The sequence below is a fragment of the Symphalangus syndactylus genome, chromosome 2 (assembly GCF_028878055.3).
Source record: "Symphalangus syndactylus isolate Jambi chromosome 2, NHGRI_mSymSyn1-v2.1_pri, whole genome shotgun sequence".
Classification (NCBI taxonomy): Eukaryota; Metazoa; Chordata; class Mammalia; order Primates; family Hylobatidae; genus Symphalangus; species Symphalangus syndactylus.
In genome coordinates, this window is record NC_072424.2 from 6,395,806 (window position 1) to 6,422,796 (window position 26,991).

Genomic DNA, 26,991 nt, shown 5'->3' on the forward strand with positions numbered 1-26,991 from the left:
GATGTGTCCATTTTTTTTTGTAGAGATGAGGTCTCCCTGTGTTGCCCAGGCTGGTCTTGAACTCCTGGGCTCAAGTGATGCTCCTGCCTTGGCCTCCTAATGTGCTGGGATGACTCATGTTCTAATACAACTTTCCTTGCAGTGTGGGCACCAAAATCTGAACTACACATGATTATCAAATGTCACGAAACATTCTTCTTCTTCTGATATAACAAGGAGGTGAAATCACAGGAGGTTGAATAAGTCAGAGGTTAAGCAACCAGCCCCAAATAACCCGACTGCCTTCCACCACCAGACCACGCGGCCCCTGAGAGAGATGCCTTTGATGGGCAAGCATCGGGGAGGGAAAGAATGAGGGCCCGGAGTGGGGACACCATCCACACGTAACCCAGACCCTTCCCAGCCTGCGGCAGGCACCTGCCTTCGTTCCCGGCCCATTCTTGGTGCTGCCTTCTCTCCAGATGCTCTCCTTTGCCTTCTCCTTCCAGGAGCCCGGGCACACTTCTTAATGGCTCCTGGGGACCAGGAGATGGAAAGGAGAGGGCAAAGGTCATGCTAGAGGTGGAAAGAGGTTCAGGCGGGGATGGCCAACCCCAGGGCTTGGCCTGTCCTCTGGTCAGCCCCTCCCCCCTGCTCCAGACCCCATCCCTTGGCTGCCAGCACAGCCCAATCTTTCCCGAGGCTTCAAGAGCCCCAAAGTGCTGGGCATCCAGCCAGAGCCCGTCGTGGGCCTCCCCATCCCCCTGGGCTTGCCCCTGCCTCTCCACATTTGCTAACAGGTGCTGTTCCTCCAAACCTGGAAGCTCTAAACCGATGGCCCGTCTTTTTCCTTTATTCCCATGTGAGAGCCATACCCGCCCACTCTGTTTCAGGTCAGTTCCACCACGGACGCTGCAGTGGGAAAGTCAGCGTCCTTTCCAAGGATGGCACCACTGGACACAGACCCACAAGGCCCTGCGGCCCCAGATGGGAGGGCTGTCCCCGCGCAGCAGAGGATAATTTCTGTGAGCTCACCGTGGTTTGCAGCCACCACCACGGCACCTCCGCCTACAGGGCCCTCAAGCCTCCCACTGCTGCCACCCCACCCCCCACCACGTGGTCTGTCCCAAGCAGCCTCTAGGACTGGGTGGGGGTTTCCACAGGGATCTGGCCAAACCCACTCTAGGAAGAGCCTCTGGGCCCCAGGAGAGGCGGGAGGGAGGGGCATTCAAGGGTGGGGGTCTGGGGAGAGCCCACCTTGCTCTTCTCCTGCTGCAGCTCGATCTGGATGTCTGTAAGCTTGGCTCGAAGATCCTCGTTGGCCGCCTGCAGCGCCGCGAGGGCTTCTGCCTTGTCCCCCTTGGCCCGGCTGCCCATGCCCCTCTTGGACATGGTGAGGCTGGATGGCCAGGGGGTGCCCAGGGGTAGGGTGCTCCGGCTGGGCTGGGGGTGGCTGGGGTGTCCACGCCAAGCTCCCAGCAGGTGTCACCCGGGCGCTGGGGTGTCCACTACATCTTCTCATTCACCTGGAGGGGAAAGCACACCGCAGTGAGCGGGCTCCCTCCGGAGCCTTGGCCTGGAGCTCAGGGGCTCGTGTGCCAGGACGGGGGCACATGGACCCGCCACCTGCCCTCACCCCAGCGCTGGGGACGCTACCTGGACGACGCAGGCCAGGGAACCAGCCCCAGACCTCAGAGCCCATCTGCCCGCCATATGGTGCCCCCAGACAGGGACCCCATATCTAAGAGCACATCCCACGCCCAGCACGGGATGAACACTCAGCACAGGTGAATTATTTTCCCCCTTAGGAATCAGAGAGTGAGGGAGTGGGCACCCAACTTCAAACTCAGAATTCTGTACATGGCTGTGAGGCCACACCGTGGCAACGGTGCATATAAACCACGAGCTCTCAGACGGCAGAGGGACCCTGTCACCGGGCTCCTCCACAGAGACCCGCAAGCTGCACCCAGGAAATGCCCAGAAGTACGAAAAGCGGGTACTGGAACAGAAGCGCGTGCCCAGCTCACAGCAGCACAATCCAGGTAGCCGCACAGTGGAGGCAACCCGCGTCCATCGACGGATGAGTGGCTACACAAAACACAGAACATCCAAGTAACAGAATATCATCCAGCTGTAACCAGGAGGGAGATTCGGACACACGCTGAGACAGGAGGATCCCTGAAGACATTAGGCTGGGTGAAATGAGCCGGTCACAGAAGGACAAATGCCGCATGATTTCACGTATATATTCAGGATCTACAGTCAGCAAACCCAGGAACGAAGTAGAATGGTGGCTGCCAGGGGCTGGCAGGAGAGGGAATGGGAGCTACTGTTTAATAGAGATGGAATTTTTTTTTTTCTTTTTTTGGCGATAGGGTCTGGCTCTGTGTCCCATCAAAGGGAGTGGCTGTAAATACACAGGAAGCTTCCCTCCCTCACCCACTGCTTGCCTCCTGCTGTGTGGCCCAGCTTCTAACAGGCCACAGACAGCCACCAATCCATGGCCAGGCACTAGGGACCCGGTGTAGGCAATCAGTGATCACTGGTCACAGCAAGTCCTCCTGGTTCAACCCCAGGGAAGCTGTTCATTGTCTAAGAAGAGGTGATTGGACGAGGCTGGTGGGATCCTCACAATTTCCTTCCGTGCTGCCAGGCACCTCCCCTAGCTGTTCTCCCTCAGAGGCTCCTCCCCACAAGCTACTCCTCTCCTCCAGTTGCTCCTCCCCCCCAGCTGCTCCTCTCCCCCAGGTGCTCCTCCCCTCTCAGCTGCTCCTCTCTCCCTCTGATATTCCTCTCTGGCAACTGCTTCTCTACCCCAGCTCCTATCCCAAACGTTCCTCTTGGCTGCCCAGAGGGGCAAGGACCCCCGGTGCTCCTAATAGGTCCATTGTGTCCCTCTGGGGCCTTCCCGCTCGTGGGGCCTCCATCCCCACCATGACCAGCTTTCCCCAACAGAGGGAAAAAATCACCTTTCCCTCTTGTCCTTGTTTACCTTCTGCTCTTGTCACCTGTTACAGGGCAGTGAAGGCAGCCAGGATGGAAGGGACAAGCAGGCAGATCACACATGGGAACTTTCCCAGTGAACACAGCCCCCACCCCCCAACTCCTGCTCCCATTTCCTGATGAACACAGGCCCACCCCATGCCCGCGTCTCCTCTCCTGGTGAACACAGGCCCCCGTCACTCCTGCATCTGTCTCCAGCCTCCTGTTTGTCAGTTCACAGGACCATGGGAGGGAGACTTGGACATGAGCCCTGCAGTTTGATGAAAGCCGAGCTGTGTGGGTGTGGGGCTCAGAGACCAGCGGAGGTGGCAGGACGGGCAGGTGGGAAGGCCACAGGGCAGCCAAGTAGACTTCCACGGGTGAGCGAAGATGGCCTCACAGAGGGAGGGTGAAAGGAGGGTCAGAGGTGACCCATCGCCTGGGAGGCGATGCAGACACCCAGGAACCACAAGGAGCCCGCAGGGTTGACAGGTGAACTAGGAAGAGGCTGGGCACGTCTCACCCTGCAGGGCCACCGGCCTCCACCTGGACGGGGAGAAGGGCCCGGCAGAGCGGATGTCAGCTCTGCATGTGTGAGATGGGGGCTGGAGGGACCAGGCTCGGGCAGATGGCAAAGCTGGGAGCTGTCACGGGGTACAGGGGGAGAAAGGTGCCCTCAGGATGCCACTCCAGACCGAGGGGCTGGACCCATGGACGGGGCTGAGGCTGTGCCCAGGTCGCCCCGCAGACATCATCAGAGGCATATTCATTTACAAAGGAGAGGGTGCTCCCCGGGCCTGGTGCACTGCCTCTCCCCCCTTTCCAGCTCCATCCTGAGGACAAAACCCCAGGCAGCTTGGGAAAGGCCTGAGAAGTATGCAAGAAGAAGGGCCTGAGGAGGAAAGGGGGCTCAGCTGGCCTTGCTGCTGGGGAATGAGAGGACATTGGATGGGCACGGACTCCTAGAGATGGGACAGGAGGTTCTGCAGGTGCTTTGCTGTCTCTTGATAACAAGCTGCTCTAAGGAGAGACACCAGCTGACACTCAAGTGACTTTTAGTGACTCCTGACCCCAACCACACGAGCGTCGGGTGGGCTCCTGCGGACTCCAGAACTGTGGGCCCACCTCCCACTGTCCTCCCTGGGGACCCATGAAGGGGACTCTCCAGGGGGATGAAGAACCCACTGGGGAAGGGCCGGGTCCTGTCCTGTGCACTCGGGTTCTCTACCATCACAGGTGACTGTTCTGGTAAACTTCCCACCTCCACACAAGGGTCGTCTTCCCCACTTCCGATAACACGTTCCCACCTCCTTTCAAGTCCTCACAGACGGCCCTCGAGAGACAGGGCTCCAGCTTCCTTCGGGCGGCCCCTCCTTTCCAGGACCGCGCCCCAGGCCACCACTGCCTTCTCCTGGCTGCAGCACCACGCTCTGTGCAGTGCTCACTGATGGCAGCAGAAACTGGTTCCCATCTGCCTGTCACAGGGCATTGAGCATTTGAGGAAAAGGGAAAATAAAATCTAGCTGCTCAGACGGTTGTCATTCCCATAGTTTTGCTACTTAAAATAGGTGAAGCAGTTGTTGAAAGAGAATCCATTTCAAAGGGTCATGGTTGCTAATACACAATGGTCAACATCTAGACCCATCCCAGGAGCTAACTTCTAATCAACCCACTGTTCATAGCATTTAGTTAATTTTGTTTCAGGGAGACTTCAGCGGTGGGGTTGGGGGGTGGGTCCTTGCTCTGTCGCCCAGGCTGGAGAGCAGCGGTGCAATCACAGCTCACTGTAGCCTCGACTTCCTGGGCTGAAGCAATCCTTTCACCTCAGCCTCCCATGTATGGATTTCCACTTTGGAGGAGGGAAAGTGTAGAAAGCTAAAACCTTGTCCAAACTGCAGAAAAAGCTCCCCAGACTGGCCTCCCTCCTCCCATCCCAGGCCTGGGAGTGCCCAGCTCCTCCAAACGGATTCAAGTCCACTCTGGGTCCCGCACTGGCCACCCTGGTCTGAGTTCCCACTGGCATCTCCCTAGAAGCAGAGTTGATATTTTTCTCCAGCACCAGTCTGGGAACTGATACGGTAACTATGTTGAGTTTATTCCTTATGAAAATGAGCAGGGATGGTGTGAATCTCCCCCAAGTGCCCAGGCTCAGGCAACCAGCTGGGGTCTGCGGCAAGCTCTTCCTTCCCGCCCAGGAGCGCGGCTGGGGTTCCTCACGCGGAGAGAATGGGGAGCGCGGCTGGGGTTCCTCATGCAGACAGAATGGGGAGGTGGCTGGGGTTCCTCATGCAGACAGAACGGGGAGCGCAGCTGGGGGTCCTCATGCAGAGAGAAAGGGGCTTTCAAGTCTCGCCTCGCATCCTAAAGTGAAATGATGTTGGGGCGGCTGGGAGGCTCTGCCCCTCGGATGATCACAGCCTTGGTAAACGGAGGCATCTCCTTTCCCCACAAGGACACTGCTGCTGTTGGCAGGTGACGGAGCTCATAGCTGCTGGCGGGGCGTGGCCTGCGCTCTGGCCCTGGGGGTGGCTGCTGGGTTTCATGAGCTTTTCTGCCCACCCCCCAACCCTCATAAGGAACCAGGGTGTAGAGAATCATCCAGTCTCAAGGGTGTGTGTAAGGCTGTTCTGGTCAATACGTCTTCTCGCGGCCTTCCTGACACCCTGGGAGGCAGACAGGGCGACTGGAGAGAGACCCAAAGGCTGCGGGAGTGGGAGATCTCAGCTGGTGGCGGCCCAGACACCCCCACCTTGGGCGTGGCAGGGACTTCAGCCATGCGGGAGGTCCAGCCGGCTCATGCCAAGGGCTCGGCCCCACGTGGCACACTCTGCATTGAGTCCCAGACCAGGGCATTTCTGGCTCCAGGAGACCCACAGTTCCCCAACAGGGTGGGAGCGGGTCTGAGGGACCTGTGTGGGGGTCTGTGAGGGCAGCACACTGTGGGACACCCACTGGGCAGAGTCCGGTCACAGCTGCATCTGCCTTGGTGAGCCTGGATCAGCCCTAGGGCAGGAGCCAGGGTGGGCGCAAGCTCAGAGCAGACACCCCCTACAGCACTGTGCCAGCCCCTCACCACAATGGGATCACAGGAGGGCTGGGACCGGGGCTGTGCCTTCACCGGGAATCACAGCAACGCAGCGTGAATCTCAGATGCAGACGAGCCCTGCAGACACTGTGGACGCTGCTCAAGCCCACCATCAGCAGGGCGAGCACGGGAGCTGCAGACGGACAGCGTAGCAGTGCGAGGGGTTTGGGGTGCCAAGGAATGTGCCATCGGTGACACGCACGCGAGCCACAAGGCACAGGGCAGGCGGTGCCCAGGGGACTAGCCCGACGAGGACTTGTGGATGTACCCATGAATTGCGCCACTGACACAATCAGGACGTGCATTAAAGCGCTGGGCGTCTTACACACATGCCGAGTTGCATTTGACCAAGAAAAAGAAGGGTCCTGAGCCTGTTAGTCGGGGAAAACCCAGGGCATACATATCCAAGAGAGGTCGAGTTTACACCCAGGGCCTCCTGAAACCCCTGTAGAGAGAATGCTTCCTCTGCTGGACAGGTTTCCACAGCGGGCTTCACTGTCAGTTTCAGACTGGGATTGCACCTTCATACTTTCCTTGGGGAAGTTGTTAAATTAACAGTGCAGATTGCCTATCTTTTATTTCGGGGTCTCTGAGGAGGTAATAAAAACAATTTATTTCCCAGTCATCATCCGAAGGCTGCAGAAGTACTTTGGGTTGACCTCTGGTAAGTCGTTTTATGGCAGAAGGTTTCCGTGTGGAAGACAAAGCTTTACGGCTGATGGATGTCCTTCCACCGCCGGTGAATCACTGCAGTGAACCTCAGTGTCGCTGACGAGGAGGCTGGCCCAGTTAGGGCTTTGCTCCACTCTGTCCCTGTCCGGCTGTTTACTCAGCGTTGAGCCTCTGGATTGGGGCTTCAATACCACCATGCAATGCAGAGGACACCGAGCAGCCTTCAGAGCCACCTCCTGTGATTCGGGGGCATCCTGGGGTGGGACGGTCCATGTCTCTGCAGCTCCCGTGACCTCACAAGGCTGTAAACATTTGACTTGCATTCTTTCTGGGCTAAATGGTTTATCTACAGAGAAGTTCAAGGTTTGGTTCCCAAACCCAGCTGAGTGTAAGAACACCCTGAGGAGGCTTACTGAGTATGGCCTGTCTCTCCAGGAGGACGAAGGGCTCAGGACTTCACCCCTGGCTCCTGACCACAAGACCAGTGTCGCAAATCCAGCTCTGAGAGAGGAGCGCTGTGGTAAAGACCCCCTTCCTCACTGCAAATGCCCCTGGTGTGGCCAGAGGTCACGGTGAAGACCAGGCCCAGGATGGGAGAAGCCCAGTGGAGGTGCTGGGGGCTCTGGCAGCCACTCAGCCCCCCGGGAGAAGAGCAACGCCACTAAGCTGGCCTCGCAGCGATACTTAGAAGGGCCCTTACGGGACTTCCATGCTCTGACCTGCAGTGGCCACTCCGATGGATGCTAAAGATGCTGCAGGATGGAGAAGAGGCCGTTTCATCCCACAACAACCCACACAGCCCTCAGGAAGTGCCATGAGTGACTTTCTGAAAAGCAGCTTGGGATCATCCACAAAATCTCTGCATTGACTTCAACACGTTCACATTTTGATCAATAAGTGTTAAGACGGTGACAGCAAGCCATCAGTCCTCATCTGTAGAACTGAATCTAGCACATTTCACTTTGTATTGAAAGGTGATCTTGGTCGGGCACAGTGGCTGAGGCCTGTAATCCCAGCACTTTAGGAGGCCAAGGCAGGAGGATCACTTGAACCCAGAAGTCTGAGACCAGCCTGGGCAACAGAGGGAGATCTCATCTCTGCAACAAATAAATTAGCCAGATGGGGGCCTGTGGTCCCAGCTCCCTGGGAGGCTGAGGCGGGAGGATCGCTTGGGCCTGGGAGGTCAAGGCTGCAGCGAGCTGTGATCATGTCACTGCACTCCCACCTGGACAACAGAGGAAGATCTTGTCTCAAAAAAAAAAGAAAAAAAAAAGAAAAAGAAGAAAGAAAGAAAAAAAAGGAAGGAAGGAAGAAGGGGAAAGGGAAAGGGGAAGGGGAAGGGGAGAAAAGAAAAGAGAAAAGAGGGAGGGAGGGAGGGAGGGAGGGAGGGAGGGAGGGAGGAAGGAAGGAAGGAAGGAAGGAAGGGTGGGCAATCTCTGATTGGAAGCTTAGGTTCTGAATCACCTGCAAATGCATTAAAATTCTAAATTTTCATTGAAGTGCCATGACTTTTCTTAAAAAAAAAATAAACTTTTAGTTTGAGATAATTGTAGACCCACATGCCGTTGCAGGACAGAATATAGAGACGCCCCACGTCCCCTTGCCCTATTTCCCCCAATGAGAACATCTTGGAAAACAGTGGGACAGTATCGCAGCCAGGGGACAAATGTTGGGAACACTCCTGTCCCCACAAGGGCCCCTCTTATTGTCACATTCACTTCCCTCCTACCCTGTCCCCTCCGTAACCATGGGAAGCCACGGTCTGCTCCCCAACTACGTAATTTTGCCATTTCAGAATGTTATAGAAATGAAGTCATACAGTAGGTGACCTCTCGAGAGTCCACGTGATGCTCAGAGGGCCACGCAGGTTGCCATGGGCACCCACAGCTCAACTTTCTCACTGCGGAGTGACCCACAGTTCACCCTTCTCACTGCCGAGTGGTGACCCACGGTGTGGCTGCACCACAGTATCTGTCGCCACTCACCCACTGGAGGACACCTGGCGCTGAACCATTTCCGGGCTCTACGGCAGCTGGATGTTTATTTGCCCAGCTGGTCTCCAGAGGGGCCTTGCCTCCCACCAGCCGTGTATGAGGGACCCAGGTTCCCGACACCCTCGCCTGCATTTGGTGGTGTTGCCATTTCTAACGTAGCCGTTCTCCTAGGTGAGCTCACAGGCCCTGCGGCTTCTGTCTGCATTTCCCTAGCACCTCCCCGAGGCGTCTCTCCTGTGCGCCTTGGCCATCTGCACGTCCGCGTCGGGAAATGTCTGCTGTGAGGCTGCTGCTGCCTAACTGGTTCTGTGGCTGGAGGAAGCAGGCTTTTCTTGGGGATGGTTTGTCTGAGCCTGTTGGCTCTGGGTTGCTGGATTCTTCAGCTCTGTGTCTGAGACATCCCAGGCAAAAAGAAAACCCAGGGACCTTGCCATGGCGTCATTCCTGGGGTCTGAGGTCCCCGGCCGGCATTCTCCAGCCCGCCTTTCAGAGTCTTCTTACATTGGTTTCTTATTTCATGTCCAGGGTTTTGATTGTACTAATGGGGGAGCAGGGAAAAGTATGTCCCCTCCATCTATCCAGAGGCAGAAGGCTGGCCACAACTTTAAAAAAAAAAAAACATAACACAGCCAGGACCAAAGCCACAACGTTTTCATCAACGAAAAAAATCTCGCACCTGTATTTACCATTATCATTTCAGTTAAATAACAAGTGTGATTTAAAATTTGCCAGTGCACTTCTTGGGGTTGAAGTCAGATATTACACTAACCAAGTACAGTAACCACCACCCCGTGTTGAGGAAACAGCCGTCAGCTCCAGGACTTGAGGGCATGGCCATCTTCAAAGGAAACACATGTTGTATGAGTCACTTTCTGGTGGTTTTAAGTCTGCCTGGGTTACTACTGGGAGGAAGGCTTAGGTCACATTAATACCTAGAAATCCCTTTTGAGATGTAAGAATTGGCAGCAACGATCACTCTATAAAACAAACCACTGAGCATGTTGTGTTTTCCACGTGCAAGTGTTCTAAAAATATCAGAACTAAAAACAAAATTGTGCATGATTTACACACAGCTTAGCTTCTGCCCAGACCAGTTGTCTACTGATCCCAATGTAAAAAGGGAGGTTTCTGGCATAGGAAGAAATGTCAGGATCACCTAGCAAGATCCCCCAGCTTTTCAGGTGAGGAAACCAGGATCCAGAGGAAGACCCCCCAAGACCACAGCACCTGCTTCCCGAGAGAGCTGGATCCCGCCTGCTCTCCCCACAGCAGCATGGGACAGTATGCTGGCGGATTCTCCCGTGGGTGGAAGCCTGAGCTGTAATACTCAGGGCATTGGGCAGAGCACCCAGACAGGCACTGTCTCTGCGGTGGGCCACTCCTGACCCAATCTTGAAGGCAAGCCTCACAGAGAATGCTCTTCCCAAACAACTCAGCAGTGTCCCAGAACAAAGCTCAAAAACACCTATCGGGAACAGTCAACACCCAGGAGGAGGATCATGGTGGGTGGGACTAGACTGCAGGCAGGACCAGATTGCAGCTCCCACTCGGATGAAGAAGAGCGTGTGGAGTCTCGCGTCGTGAACTTCTGCATCAAGAACGACTGCAGGAATAAATGAGGAAAGCCGAGAGAACCCCCAGACCCTCTGAAGGGAGCAGATTGCTCCTGCAGGACCTGGGAGATGCTCCAAATACTGTGAGTGCCCAAGCTGTGGAAGTGGGAAAGAGGGACCGTTCACCCCCAAAAACACACACCCCCATTGCGGAACCTGAAGGTCTAGATCACAGGAGAAGATTCTGAGCTCACCTGGAGCTGAGCTGAGCGAAATACAGGGGCAGAGGAAGCAGCGGGAAAAGCCCTGTGGGCTCTCTGGGTTCCCTAGGAAGCCATTTCTGCCTTACCTCAGAGGGGTCCTTGCGGAGGGGAGCCAGAGGCACTGGGGAGAGGCCACAGGGAGAGGGAAACCTCCAGCTGAACTTTGTAACAATTCCAACCTAAGGAGAAGCCTCCTGGCCAGAACTCGGGGGAGGGCGTGAATCCAGTCACAGCCTCCACAGGTGAAGGAAGAATGAAAGCCCCATTTTCACAGCTGGGAGGCAGGTAGCCTGGGGCACGTTCTCAGCCCTGCTGGCCCACTGCCTGGAAGCAGACTCAAGGCTGCTGTGGGGGCACAGTGGGAGCGAGACCAGCCCTTCGATTTGTGTGGGAGCTGGGTGAGGCCTGTGCTGCTGGCTTTCTCCCACTTCCTTGACAACCTGCATGACTCAGCAGAGGCAGCCATAATTCTAGTAGGTACACAACTCCACTAACCTGGGAATCTCACCCCCATGCCCCACAGCAGCCGCAGCAAGACCTGCCCAAGAGAGTCTGAGCTCAGACGCTAGCCCCGCCCCCACCTGATGGTCATTCCCCATCCAGCCTAGTAGCTGAAGACAAAGGGCATATACTCCTAGGAGTTCTAGGGCCCCACTCAGCCCAGGTTCCTCTCCATGCTGCCACAGCGGATGCTTTCTGGAAAGCTCCACCTCCCAGCAGGAGGCCAACCGGCACAAAAATAGAGCACACATGGAATACTATGCAGCCATAAAAAATGATGAGTTCATGTCCTTTGTAGGGACATGGATGAAACTGGAAAACATCATTCTCAGTAAACTATCGCAAGGACAAAAAACCAAACACCGCATGTTCTCACTCATAGGTGGGAATTGAACAATGAGAACTCATGGACACAGGAAGGGGAACATCACACTCCAGGGACTGTTGTGGGGTTGGGGGAAGGGGGAGGGACAGCATCAGGAGATATACCTAATGTAAATGATGAGTTAATGGGTGCAGCAAAACAACATGGCACATGGATACATATGTAACAAACCTGCACATTGTGCACATGTACCCTAAAACCTAAAGTATAATAAAAAAAAAATAGAGCATTAGACCACCAAAGCTAAGTCCATTGCACCCCCTGCCACCTCCACTGGAACAGGTGCTGGTATCCACGGTCAAGAGGCCCACAGACGGTTCACATCACAGCTCTCTGGGCAGACAACCCCCAGTACCAGTCCGGAGCCTGATAGACTTGCTGGGTTGGCTGGACCCAGAAGAGAGATAACAATCACTACAGCCCATCTCTCTGGAAGCCACATCCATAGGAAAAGGGGCAGAGCCCTACATCAAGGGAACACCCCATGGGACAAAAGAATCTGAACAACAGCCTTCTGCCCTAAACTTTCCCTCTGACAGGACCTACCCAAATGAGAGGGAACCAGAAAACCAACTCTGGTAATATGACAAAACAAGGTTAACACCCCCAAAAAATCACACTAGCTCACCAACGATGGATCCAAACCAAGCAGAAATCCCTGATTTACCTAAAAAAGAATTCAGAAGGTCAGTTATTAAGTTAACCAAGGAGGCACCAGAGAAAGGCAAAGCCCAATTTAAGGAAATAAAAAAAAATGATACAAGTCAGGAGTTCAAGACCAGCCTGGGCAACCTGGTGAACCTACTAAAAATATAAAAATTAGCTGGGCATGGTGGCGTGAGCCTGTAGTCCCAGCAAGTTGGGAGGCTGAGGCAAGAGAATTGCTTGAATCTCGGAGGCAGAAGGTTGCAGTGAGCTGAGATCACACCACTACACTCCAGCAGCCTGGGTGACAGTGTGAGACTCCAACTCAAAAAAAAAAAAAAAAAAAAAAAAGATACAAGAAATGAAGGGAGAAATACTCAGTGAAATCAAATAAAAAACAATCAAGAAGATGCCGAATAGGAACGGCTCCAGTCTACAGCTCCCAGAGTGAGCGACATAGAAGATGGGTGATTTCTGCATTTCCAACTGAGGTACTGGGTTCATCTCACTGGGGCTTGTCAGACAGTGGGGGAAGGACAGTGGGTGCAGCCCACTGAATGTGAGCTGAAGCAGGGCAAGGCATTGCCTCATCCGGGAAGCACAAGTGGTCAGGGAATTCCCTTTCCTAGCCAAGGGAAGCGGTGACAGACAGCACCTGGAAAATCGGGTCACTCCCACCCTAATACTGCGCTCTTCCAACGGTCTTAGCAAACGGCACAACAGGAGATTATATCCCGCGCCTGGCTCGGAGGGTCCCACACCCACAGAGCCTCGCTCACTGCTAGCACAGCAGTCTGAGATCTAACGGCAAGGTGGCAGTGAGGCTGGTGGAGGGGGCGCCCGCCATTGCTGAGGCTTGAGTAGGTGAACAAAGCAGCCAGGAAGCTCAAACTTGGTGGAGCCCACCGCAGCTCAAGGAGGCCTGCCTGCCTCTGTAGACTCCACCTCTGGGGGCAGGGCATAGCCGAACAAAAGGCAGCAGAAACCTCTGCAGACTTAAACATCTCTGTCTGACAGCTTTGAAGTGAGTAGTGGTTCTCCCAGCACGGAGTTTGAAATCTGAGAACAGACAGACTGCCCCCTCAAGTGGGTCACTGACCTCCGAGTAGCCTAACTGGGAGGCACCCCCAGTAGGGGCAGACTGACACCTCACACAGCTGGGTATCCCTCTGAGATGAAGCTTCCAGAGGAACTATCAGGCAGCAACATTTGCTGTTCAGCAATATTAGCTGTTCTGCAGCCTCCACTGCTGACACCCAGGCAAACAGGGTCTGGAGTGGACCTCCAGCAAACTCCAACAGACCTGCAGCTGAGAGTCCTGACTGTTAGAAGGAAAACTAACAAACAGAAAGGACATGCACACCAAAATCCCATTTGTACATCACCATCAAAAAAGACCAAAGGTAGATAAAACCACAAAGATGAGGAAACAACAGAGAAGAAAAGCTGGAAATTCTAAAAATCAGAGCACCTCTCCGCCTCCAAAGGAACGCAGCTCCTCGCCAGCAATGGAACAAAGCTGGATGGAGAATGACTTTGATGAGTTCACAGAAGTAGGCTTCCAACAATCAAACTTCTCCGAGCTAGAGGAATTTCGAACCCATCACAAAGAAGCTAAAAACCTTGAAAAAAGATTAGACGAATGGCTAACTAGAATAACCAATGTAGAGAAGTCCTTAAATGACCTGATGGAGCTGAAAAATATGGCACGAGAACTACGTGACAAATGCACAACCTTCAGTAGCCGATTTGATCAACTGGAAGAAAGGGTATCAGTGATTGAAGATCAAATGAATGAAATGAAGCAAGAAGAGAAGTTTAGAGAAAAGAGTAAAAAGAAATGAACAAAGTCTCCAAGAAATATGGGACTATGTGAAAAGACCAAATCTACATCTGATTGGTGTACCTGAAAGAGATGGGGAGAATGGAACCAAGTTGGAAAACACTCTGCAGGATATTATCCAGGAGAACTTCCCCAACCTAGCAAGGCAGGCCGACATTCAGATTCAGGAAATACAGAGAATGCCACAAAGATACTCCTTGAGAAGAGCAACACCAAGACACATAATTGTCAGATTCACCAAAGTTGAAGAGAAGGAAAAAATGTTAAGGGCAGCCAGAGAGAAAGGTCGGGTTACCCACAAAGGGAAGCTCATCAGACTAACAGCTGATCTCTCGGCAGAAACTCTACAAGCCAGAAGAGAGTGGGGGCCAATATTCAACATTCTTAAAGAAAAGAATTTTCAACCCAGAATTTCATATCCAGCCAAACTAAGCTTCATAAGTGAAGGAGAAATAAAATCCTTTACAGACAAGCAAATGCTGAGAGATTTTGTCACCACCAGGCCTGCCCTACAAGAGCTCCTGAAGGAAACACTAAACATGGAAAGGAACAACCGGTACCAGCCACTGCAAAAACATGCCAAATTGTAAAGACCATCGATGCTAGGAAGAAACTGCATCAACTAACAAGCAAAATAACCAGCTCACATCATAATGACAGGATCAAATTCACACATAACAATATTAACCTTAAATGTAAACAGACTAAATGCTCCAATTAAAAGACACAGACTGGCAAATTGGATAAAGAGTCAAGACCCATCAGTGTGCTGTATTCAGGAGACCCATCTCACATGCAGTGACACACATAGGCTCAAAATAAAGGGATGGAAGAAGATCTACCAAGCAAATGGAAAACAAAAAAAGCAGGGGTTGCAATCCTCATCTCTGATGAAAGAGACTTTAAACCAACAAAGATCAAAAGAGACAAAGAAGGCCATTACATAATGGTAAAGGGATCAATTCAACAAGAAGAGCTAACTATCCTAAACATATATGCACCCAATACAGGAGCACCCAGATTCATAAAGCAAGTCCTTAGAGACCTACAAAGAGACTTAGACTCCCACACAATAATAATGGGAGACTTTAACACCCCACTGTCAACATTAAACAGATCAACAAGACAGAAAGTTAACAAGGATTTCCAGGAATTGAACTCAGCTCTGCACCAAGCAGACCTAATAGACATCTACAGAACTCTCCACCCCAAATCAACAGAATATACATTCTTCTCAGCACCACATCACACTTATTCTGAAATTGACCACATAGTTGGAAGTAAAGCACTCCACAGCAAATGTAAAAGAACAGAAATTATAACAAACTGTCTCTCGGACCACAGTGCAATCAAACTGGAATTCGGGATTAAGAAACTCACTCAAAACCGCTCAACTATATGGAAACTGAACAACCTGCTTCTAAATGACTACTGGGTACATAACAAAATGAAGGCAGAAATAAAGATGTTCTTTGAAACCAATGAGAACAAAGACACAACATACCAGAATCTCTGGGACACATTTAAAGCAGTGTGTAGAGGGAAATTTATAGCACTAAATGCCCACAAGAAAAAGCAGGAAAGATCTAAAATTGACACCCTAACATCACAATTAAAAGAACTAGAGAAGCAAGAGAAACACATTCAAAAGCTAGCAGAAGGCAAGAAATAACTAAGATCAGAGCAGAATTGAAGGAGATAGAGACAAAAAACCCTTCAAAAAATCAATGAATCCAGGAGCTGGTTTTTTTGAAAAGATCAACAAAATTGATAGACTGCTAGCAAGACTAATAAAGAAGAAAAGAGAGAAGAATCAAATAGATGCAATAAAAAATGATAAACGGGATATCACCACTGATGCCACAGAAATACAAACTACCATCAGAGAATACTATAAACACCTCTATGCAAATAAACTAGAAAATCTAGAAGAAACGGATAACTTCCTGGATAAATACACCCTCCCAAGACTAAACCAGGAAGAAGTTGAATCCCTGAATAGACCAATAACAGGCTCTGAAATTGAGGCAATAATTAATAGCCTACCAACCAAAAAAAGTCCAGGACCAGATGGATTCACAGCCGAATTCTACCAGAGGTACAAGGAGGAGATGGTACCATTCCTTCTGAAACTATTCCAATCAATAGAAAAAGAGGGAATCCTCCCTAACTCATTTTTGTGAGGCCAGCATCATCCTGATACCAAAGCCTGGCAGAGACACAACAAAAAAAGAGAATTTTAGACAAATATCCCTGATGAACATTGATGCAAAAATCCACAATCAAATATTGGCAAACCGAATCCAGCAGCACATCAAAAAGCTTATCCACCATGATCAAGTGGGCTTCATCCCTTGGATGCAAGACTGGTTCAACATACACAAATCAATAAACGTAATCCAGCATATAAAAAGAACCAAAGACAAAAACCACATGATTATCTCAATAGATGAAGAAAAGGCCTTTGACAAAATTCAACAGCGCTTCATGCTAAAAACTCTCAATAAATTAGGTATTGATGGGATGTATCTCAAAATAATAAGAGCTATTTATGACAAACCCACAGCCAATATCATACTGAATGGGCAAAAACTGGAAGCATTCCCTTTGAAAACTGGCACAAGACAGGGATGCTCTCTCACACCACTCCTATTCAACATAGTGTTGGAAGTTCTGGCCAGGGCAATCAGGCAGGAGAAAGAAATAAAGGGTATTCAATTAGGAAAAGAGGAAGTCAAATTGTCCCTGTTTGCAGATGACATCATTGTATATTTAGAAAACCCCATTGTCTCAGCCCCAAATCTCCTTAAGCTGATAAGCAACTTCAGCAAAGTCTCAGGATACAAAATCAATATGCAAAAATCACAGCATTCTTACACACCAATAACAGACAGAGAGCCAAATCATGAGTGAACTCTCATTCACAATTGCTTCAAAGAGAATAAAATACCTAGGAATCCAACTTACAAGGGATGTGAAGGACCTCTTCAAGGAGAACTACAAACCACTGCTCAATGAAATAAAAGAGGACACAAACAAATGGAAAAACATTCCATGCTCATGGATAGGAAGTATCAATATCGTGAAAATGGCCATACTGCCCAAGGTAATTTATAGATTCAATGCCATCCCCATCAAGTTACCAATGACTTTCTTCACAGAATTGGAAAAAACTACTTTAAAGTTCATATGGAACCAAAAAAGGGCCCGCATTGCCAAGACAATCCTAAACCAAAAGAACAAAGCTGGAGGCATCACACTATTTGACTTCAAACTATACTACAAGGCTATAGTAACCAAAACAGCATGGTACTGGTACCAAAACAGAGATATAGACCAATGGGACAGAACAGAGCCCTCAGAAATAATACCACACATCTACAACCATCTGATCTTTGACAAACCTGACAAAAACAAGCAATGGGGAAAGGATTCCCTATTTAATAAATGGTGCTGGCAAAACTGGCTAGCCATATGTAGAAAGCTGAAACTGGATCCCTTCCTTACACCTTATACAAAAATTAATTCAAGATGGATTAAAGACTTACATGTTAGACCTAAACCCATAAAAACCCTAGAAAAAAACCTAGGCAATACCATTCAGAACATAGGCATGGGCAAGGACTTCATGGCTAAAACACCAAAAGCAATAGCAACAAAAGCCAAAATTGACAAATGGGATCTAATTAAACTAAAGAGCTTCTGCACAGCAAAAGAAACTATCATCAGAGTGAACAGGCAACCTACAGAATGGGAGAAAATTTTTGCAATCTACTCATCTGACAAAGGGCTAATATCTAGAATCTACAATGAACTCAAACAAATTTACAAGAAAAAAAACAAACAACCCCATGAAAAAGTGGGTGAAGGATATGAACAGACACTTCTCTAACGAAGACATTTATGTAGCCAAAAAACACATGAAAAAATGCTCATCATCACCAGCCATCAGAGAAATGCAAATCGAAACCACAATGAGATACCATCTCACACCAGTTAGAATGGCGATCATTAAAAAGTCAGGAAACAACAGGTGCTGGAGAGGATGAGGAGAAACAGGAACACTTTTACACTGTTGGTGGGACTGTAAACTAGTTCAACCATTGTGGAAGACAGTGTGGCGATTCCTCAAAGATCTAGAACTAGAAATACCATTTGACCCAGCCATCCCATTACTGGGTATATACCCAAAGGATTATAAATCATGCTGCTATAAAGACACATGCACATGTATGTTTACTGTGGCACTATTCACAATAGCAAAGACTTGGAACCAACCCAAATGTCCATCAATGATAGACTGGATTAAGAAAATGTGGCACATATACACCATGGAATACTATGCAGCCATAAAAAAGGATGAGTTCATGTCCTTTGTAGGGACATGGATGAAGCTGGAAACCATCATTCTCAGCAAACTATCACAAGGACAAAAAAACAAACACTGCATGTTCTCACTCACAGGTGGGAATTGAACAGTGAGAACACTTGGACACAGGAAGGGGAACATCACACACCAGTGCCTGTCGTGGGGTGTGGGGAGGGGGAAGGGATAGCATTAGGAGATATACCTAATGTAAATGACGAGTTAATGGGTGCAGCACACCAACATGGCACATGTATACATATGTAACAAACCTGCACATTGTGCACATCTACCCTAGAACTTAAAGTATAAAAAAAAATCAAGACTTCAGGCAACAGTGGACACACTTATAGAAATGCAAAATGCTCTGGAAAGTCTCAGCAATAGAATCAAACAAGCAGAAGAAAGAACTTCAGAGCCAGAAGATAAGGTTTTCGAATTAACCCAATCCAACAAAGAAAGAAAAAAGAACAAGAAAATATGAACAAAATCTCCAAGAAGTCTGGGATTATGTTAAATGACCAAACCTAAGAATAATTGGCATTTCTGAAGAAGAGAAATCTAAAAGTTTGTAAAACATATTTGGGGGAACAATCAAGGAAAACTTCCCCAGCCTTGCTAGAGACCTAGACATCCAGATACAAGAAGCTCAAAGAACACCTGGGAAATTCATCCCCAAAAGATCATCACCTAGGCACATTGTCATCAGGTTATCTAAAGTTAAGACAAAGAAAAGAATCTTAAGAGCTGTGAGGCAAAAGCACTAGGTAACCTATAAAGGAAAACCTATCAGATTAACAGCAGATTTCTCAGCAGAAACTGTACAAGCTAGAATGGATTGGTGCCCTATCTTCAGCCTCCTTAAACAAAACAATTACAAGCCAACTATTTTGTATCCAGTGAAACTAAGCTTCATAAATGAAAGAAACATACAGTCTTTTCCAGACAAATGCTGAGAGAATTTGCCACTACCAAGCCAGCACTACAAGAACTGCTAAAGGGAGCTCTAAATCTTGAAACAAATCCTGGAAAGACATCAAAACAGAACCTCTTAAAAGCATAATCTCACAAGACCTATAAAACAAAAATACAATTAAACAAAAAGCCAAGCTATACAGGCAACAAACAGCATGATGAATGAAACAGCACCTCGCATCTCAATACTAACGTTGAATGTAAATGGCCTAAAGTCTCCACTCAAAAGACACAGAATTGCAGAATGGATAAGAATTCACCAACCAAGTATCTGCTGCTTTCAAGAGATCCACCTAACACATAAGGACTCACATAAACTTAAGGTAAAGGGGTAGAAAAGACATTTCATGGAAATGGACACCAAAACAGAGCAGAAGCAGCTATTCTTATATCAGACAAAACAAACTTTAAAGCAACAGCAATTTAAAAAGGCAAAGAGGGACATTACATAATGATGAAAGGCCTTGTCCAACAGGAAAATATTACAACCCTTTATATATGCAGCTAACACTGGAGCTCTCAAATTTATAAAACAACTGCTACTAGACCTAAAGAAAGAAATAGACAGCAACACAATAATAGTGGGGAACTTCAGTACTCCACTGATGGCACTAGACAGGTCATCAAGACAGAAAGTCAAAAAAGAAACAATGGATTTAAAATATACCCTGGAACAAATGGACTTAATGGATATTTACAGAACATTCTACCCAACAACTGCAGAATACACATTTTATTTAACAGCATATGGAACTTCCAAGACAGACCATATGATAGGCCACAAAAAAAGCCTCAATAAATTTAAGAAAACTGAAATTATATTAAGCACTCTCTCAGACCACAGTGGAATAAAACTGGAAATCACCTCCAAAAGGAACCTTCAAAACCATGCAAATACATGGAAATTAAATAACCTGCTCCTGAATGATCACTGGGTCAACAATGAAATCAAGATGAAAATTTAAAAATTCTTCAAACTGAACAATAGTGATCTATAAAAACCTCTGGGATACAGCAAAGGCAGTGCTAAGAGGAAAGTTCATAGCCCTAAACACCTACATCAAAAAATCTTCAAGAGCACAAACAATCTAAGGTCACACCTCAAGAAGCTAGCAAAACAAGAACAAACCAAACCCAAACCCAGCAGAAGAAAAGAAATAACCAAGATCAGTGCAGAATTAAATGAAATTGAAACAAAAAATAAATACAAAAGATAAATGAAACGAAAAGCTGGTTCTTTGAAAAGAGAAATAAGGCCGGGCGCAGTGGCTTACACCTGTAATCCCAGCACTTTGGGAGGCCGAGGTGGGTGGATCACGAGGTCAGGAGTTCGAGACCAGCCTGGCCAATATGGTGAAACCCCATCTCTACTAAAAATACAAAAATTAGCCAGGCGTGGTGGCATGCACTGGTAGTCCCAGCTACTCAGGAGGCTGAGGCAGAAGAATTGCTTGAACCCACGAAGCAGAGGTTGCAGTGAGCCAAGATTGCACCACTGCACTCCAGCCTGGGTGACAGAGCAAGACTCCCTCTCAAAAAAAAAAAAAAAAAAAAGAGAAAATTGATAGACCATTAGCAAGATTAACCAAGAAAAGAAGAGAGGAAATCCAAAAAAGCTCAATTAAAAATGAAATGGAAGATATTACAATTGACGTCACAGAAATACAAAAGATCATTCAAGGCTACTAAAAACACCCTTACATGCATAAACTAGAAAACCTAGCCAAGATGGATAAATTCCTGGAAAGATACAACCCTCCTGCTTAAATCAGGAAGAACTAGATACTCTGAACAGACCAATAACAAGCAGCAAGACTGAAATGGTAATAAAAGAATTACCAATCAAAAAAACCCAGGACCGGATGGATTCACAGCTGAATTCTACCAGACATTCAAAGAATTGGCACCAATCCTACTGATGCTATTCCACAAAATAAAGAGAGAATCCTCCCTAAATCATTCTATGAAGCCAGTATCACCCTAACACCAAAACAAGGAAAGGACACAACCAAAAAAGAAAACTAGACCAATATCCTTGATGAACATAGATGCTAAAATCCTTAACAAAATACTAGCTAACCAAATCCAACAACATATCAAAAAGATAGTCCACCATTATCAAGTAGGTTTCATACCAGGAATGCAGGGATGGTTTAACATATGCAGGTCAATAAATGTGATACAATACATAAACAGAATTAAAAACATAAGTCACATGATCATCTTAATAGATGCAGAAAAAGCATTAGACAAAATCTAGCATCACTTTATAATTAAAACTCTCAGCAAGATTGGCAATACAAGGGACATAACTCAATGAATTAAAAGCCATCTATGACAAACCCACAGCCAACATCATACTGAATGGGAAAAAGCTGAAAGAATTCCGTCTGAGAACTGGAACAAGACAAGGATACCCACTCTCACCACTTCTCTTCAACATAGTACTGGAAGTTCCAGCCAGAGCACTTCTCAACATAGTACTGGAAGTCCCAGCCAGAGCAATCAGACAAGAGAAAGGAATAAAGGGCATACAAATCCATAAAGAGGAAGTCAAATTGTCACAGTTTGCTGATGATATGATTATATACCTAGAGAACCCTATAGACTCCTCCAAAAAGCTCCTAGAACTGATAAAAGAATTCAACAAAGTTTCTGGATACAAAATTAATGTACACAAATCAGTAGCTCTCCTATACACCAACAGCAACTAAGCTGAGAATCAAATGAAGAACCCAACCCCTTTTACAATAGCTGCAAAAGAAATAAAATACTTAGGAATACACCTAACCAAGGAGGTGAAAGACCTCTACAAGGAAAACTATAAAACACTGCTGAAAGAAATCATAGATAACACAAACAAGTGGAAACACAAACATTCTACCCATGGATGGGTAGAATCAATATTGTGAAAATGCCCACACTACCAAAAGCAATCTACAAATTCAATGCAATTCCCATCAAAATACCACCATCATTCTTCACAGAACTAGAAAAAACAATCCTAAAATTCACATGGAATCAAAAAAGAGCCCACACAGCCAAAGCAAAACTAAGCAAAAAGAACAAATCTGGAAGAATCACATTACCTGATTTCAAACTATACTATAAGGCCATAGTCACCAAAACAGCATGGTACTGGTATAAAAATAGGCACATAGACTAACAGAACAGAATAGAGAACTTTGGGTTCAAATAAACCCAAATACTCACAGCCAACTGATCTTTGACAAAACAAACAAAAACACAGTGGGGAAAGGACACCCTTTTAGCAAATGGTGCTGGGATACCTGGCTAACCACATATAGGAGAATAAAACTGGATCCTCATCTCTTACCCTATACAAAGATCAACTCAAGATGGATTAAGGACTTAAATCTAAGACCTGAAACTATAAAAATTCTAGAAGACAACATCAGAAAAACTCTTCTAGACATTGGCTTAGGCAAGAATTTCATTACCAAGAACCCAAAAGCAAATGCAATAAAAACAAAGATAAATAGCTGTGACTTAATTAAACTAAAGAGCTTTTGCACAGCAAAAGGAACGGTCAGTAGAGTGAAGAGACAAGCCAGAGAATGGGAGAAAAATCTTCACAATCTATTCATCTGACAAAGGACTAATATTAAGAATCTACAATGAGCTCAAACAAATTAGCAAGAAAAAAAAATCCCATCAAAGAGTGGGCTAAGAACATGAATAGACAATTCTCGAAAGAAGATGTACAAATGGCCAACAAACATATGAAAAATGCTCAACATCACTAATGATCAGGGAAATGCAAATCAAAACCATAATGTGATACCACCTCACTTCCGCAAGAATCGCCATAATCAAAAAATCAAAAAAGAATAGATGTTGGCATGGATACAGTAAACAGGGAACACTTCTGCGCTGCTGGTGGGAATGTAAACTAGTACAGCCACTATGGAAAACAGTGTGAAGATTCCTTAAAGAATTAGATCTACCATTTGATCCGGCAATCCCACTACTGGGTATCTACCCAGAGGAAAATAAGTCATTATATGAAAAAGATACTTGCACATGCATATTTATAGCAGCACAATTCACAATTGCGAAAACATGGAACCAACCCAAATGCCCATCAAGCAACAAGTGAATAAATAAACTGTGATATATATATGCACGATGGAATACTACTCAGCCATAAAAAGGAATGAATTAATGGCATTCGCAGTAACCTGGAGGAGATTGTAGATTATTATTCCAAATGAACTAACTTGGGAATGGAAAACTAAACATCGTATGCTCTCACTCATAGGTGGGAGCTAAGCTACAAGGAGGCAAAGGCATAAGAATGACAAAATGGACTTTGGGGACTTGGGGAAAGGGTGGGAAGAGGGTGAGGGATAAAAGACTGCAAATTGGGTGCAGTGTATACAGCTTGAGTGACGAGTGCACCAAAATCTCACAAATCACCACTAAAGAACTTACCCATGTAACCAAACACCACCTGTTCCCCAGTAACCTATGGAAATAAAAAATTTAAAAAATAATAATTCAAAAATTATTTAAAGGGAAGCAAAAAAAAATTCAGCCCCCCAAAACAAACAATGCCCAATGTCTGGTATCTAATCAAGAATTACCAGGTTGGGTTTGGTCAATGGGAAGCAAAATAATAAAAATTAAATTTAAAAAATTGCCAAGCATGCAATGAGCAGAGACCTGGGACTCACAATGAGGAGGGTAAAGCTGACCCACAGAGACAAACGCAGACATGATACAGATGACAGAATTCGTAGGCAGGGACAGGAAAACAGTCGGCATAAATAAAATCCCTATGTGCACGAAAGCAGAGGAAGACAGTGGCTGGTTAAGAAGACACATGGAGAGATTTTAAAAGACCCAAATCAATGAGGCCGATGAGGGCTGCTCTGTAGGGAAGCGACGTGTGGTTCTCTGTGCACGGCTGCTCCTGTGCCCCAGGAAAGGATCACATCTCCCGCCGAGACTCCTCGGAAAGGCCAGTTGGCTCAGCAGAACCACAAACCCAAGCAGAGGGGCTGGCTCATCTCTGCAGCTTGACTTGTGCTGTACATAAGAGAACAGGAGGCCAAGAATAACGGAGGCAACCGTGACGATGAAGGCAGAACCAGAGACCTCGCACTACCCATCTCCAGACCTCTCCGAGGGCATGTTAGTAAAGATGCGGGCACTGGGATAAGAACAGACAAGACTCAGGATTCACTCCAGAGCTCAGGGGCCGACCAACATGTGAGCAGTCGCTGGTCTGTGATGCAGGCAACGCTGTGAAGCACCGGGCAAAGGCAGTCTTTTTTCTCAATAGTGCTGAGTTAACTGGACATTCACACAGAAAAATATAGCTTGCTCCTACCACAGACAAAAAATCATTTTCCAATGGATTGCAGATAACAATGTGAAAGGTAAAACAATAATCTTATAGAAGCAAACATAGGAGAAATGAATCCTGGGTTTACAAATAAGTGTGAGTTCACGTACAAAATGATTTTTGACAAGGGTACTAAGTAAGACTACTCAATGGGGAAATGCTAGTCTTTTCAATAAATGAGGCTGGGAAAACTGGATGTCCACATGCAAAAGAATGAAGTTGGACCCTTCCCTTACACCTTATGCAAAAGTTAACTTAAAATGGATCAAAGACCTAAACATAAGACCTTAGAGTACAAAACTCTAGAAAGAAAATTAAGGCAAAAGCTTCATGACACTTTGGGGATGATCTCTTGAATATGACATCAGTGCAGAGGCAGTAAGAGTAAAAATAGATAAACTGGACTACGGCAAAATTAAAAACTTTTGTGCATCACAGGGCATAATCAATAGGCTGAAAGGACAACCTGCCGGATGGGAGAAAATATTTGCAAATCATATCTCATAAGGGGTTCATGTCCAGGATACACAAAGAATTCCTATAACTTGGCCAGGCACAGTAGCTCTTGCCTGTAATCCCAGCACTTTGGGAGGCTGAGGCTGGCAGACTGCTTGAGGTTGGGAGTTCGAGACCAGCCTGGTCAACATGGTGAAACCTTGTCACTACTAGAAAAAAAAAATTAGCTGGGCACGGTGGCACGTGTCTGTAGTCCTAGCTACTCAGAAGGCTAAGACAGGAGAATCACTTGAACCTGGGAGGCAGAGGTTGCAGTGAGCTGACATTGTACCACCGCACTCCAGCCTGGGCGACAGAGAGAGACTCCCGTCTAAAAAAAAAAAAAAAAATCCTATAACTTGAAAGTAAGAAAATAAATAATCTGATCTTAAAATTAGGAAAGGATTTGAATACACATTTCTCCAAAGAAGATATACAAATGGCCAATAAGCACATAAAAAGGTGTTCAACATCACAAATTGTCAGGAAAGTGCAAATCAAAACCACTATGCAATGCTACCTCACACCCATTAGGATGGTAATGATCAAAAACCAAAAAATAACAAGTATTAGTAAGGGTGTACAGAAATTGGAACCCTGGTACACTGTTGGCAGAAATGTCAAATGGTGCAGCCACTGTGGAAAACAGTATGATGGATCCTCAAAAAAAATCTTTTTGAGTGGGGTCTCACACTGTTGCCCAGGCTAGAGTGCAGTGGTCATCACCATAGCTCACTGCAGCCTCCAACTCCTGGGCTCAAGCAATTATCCTGCCTCAGCCTCCTGAGTAGCTGGGATTACAGGTGTGAGCCACCATGCCACCTCAAAATATTAAAAACAGAATTGAAAACAGGGTCTGGAAGAGACATTTGTCCACCCGTGTTCACAGCAGCAGTATTCACCATGGCCTAGAGGCAGACACCACCCACCCAAATATCCTTTGACAGATGAATGGATAAGCAAGATGTGGTCTACGCACAAGATGAACACGATTCAGCCTTAAGAAGGAAGAAAATTCTGATACATGCCACAACACGGAGGCATGAGGTCTTTGGAACAAACTCATAGAAACAGAAAATGGAAGGTGGCTGCCAGGGGCTGGAGGAGGGGAAGTGAGGAGCTGTTCAATGGGCACAGAGTTTCAGTTTTACAAGATGAAAAAGTTCCGACACTGGTTTCACAATAATGTGAATATACTTAACACTATTGAAGTGTACACTTAAAAATGGCTAAGATGGTAAAAATTACGTCATGTCTATTTTACCACAGTTAAAATTTAAAAACTAGTGGCATATTCGTGTTCCATGTCCCAATCTTGATTCTTTCATACGTAAATAGTGTCAACCCTCCTGGCTCGTTTCCATTTTGGTATCTCTGCAGCCAACTGCTGGGATGTGTGTGTAAATAAACAACTTTAAATCCCCAAAACAACAAAAACAAAAATGCATGCACTCCAATGCTACAGCTGGATTCTGCTAACAACCAGAAGTACAAGCAATGAGACCCAGGAAAGGCAGTGGAGCCACAGCCTGGAGTGAGTCCCAGCCCAGACTTCAGAGAAAACAGCAAGAGGCAGCAAACAGACCCGTCTAATGTGGGGAACTCTATGTGAATTTGTCATGGCAGCAAGAGAAAACAAATGCAGATCCCACTACCAGAAGCGGGGCTACCAGGGTCCACAGACCCCAGCGCTGTGGGGCTGGGCTGTCCGCTTCCAGGCCAGGCTTCCACATTGTGGGGGCCACCATAAGCCAGGCCCAGGCCTCCTCTGCCTCAGCAGCTGGCTGTGGGGTCTCCTGGAAGCCGCAGGTGCCAGGAGAGAGGGTGACGGGGCAAGAGTGGGCATTTGGGTCACTCCCACGTACCGCTTATCTGAGCCTTC

The 26,991-nt window shown here is 47.4% G+C and overlaps 1 protein-coding gene across 12 annotated transcripts in view; it reads right to left on the bottom strand.

Moving 5' to 3' along the window:
* The window catches only part of JAKMIP3 (Janus kinase and microtubule interacting protein 3), a 166,600-nt gene that overhangs the window by 78,568 nt on the left and 61,041 nt on the right, over positions 1–26,991 (bottom strand). For all 12 annotated transcript variants that reach the window (XM_055245199.2, XM_063616498.1, XM_063616499.1 and 9 more), the window contains one exon: positions 1,237–1,505. In XM_055245199.2, the coding sequence (XP_055101174.2) occupies positions 1,237–1,371 (135 nt within the window). In that variant the 5' untranslated portion in view covers positions 1,372–1,505. The remainder of the gene's footprint in view (positions 1–1,236; positions 1,506–26,991) is intronic.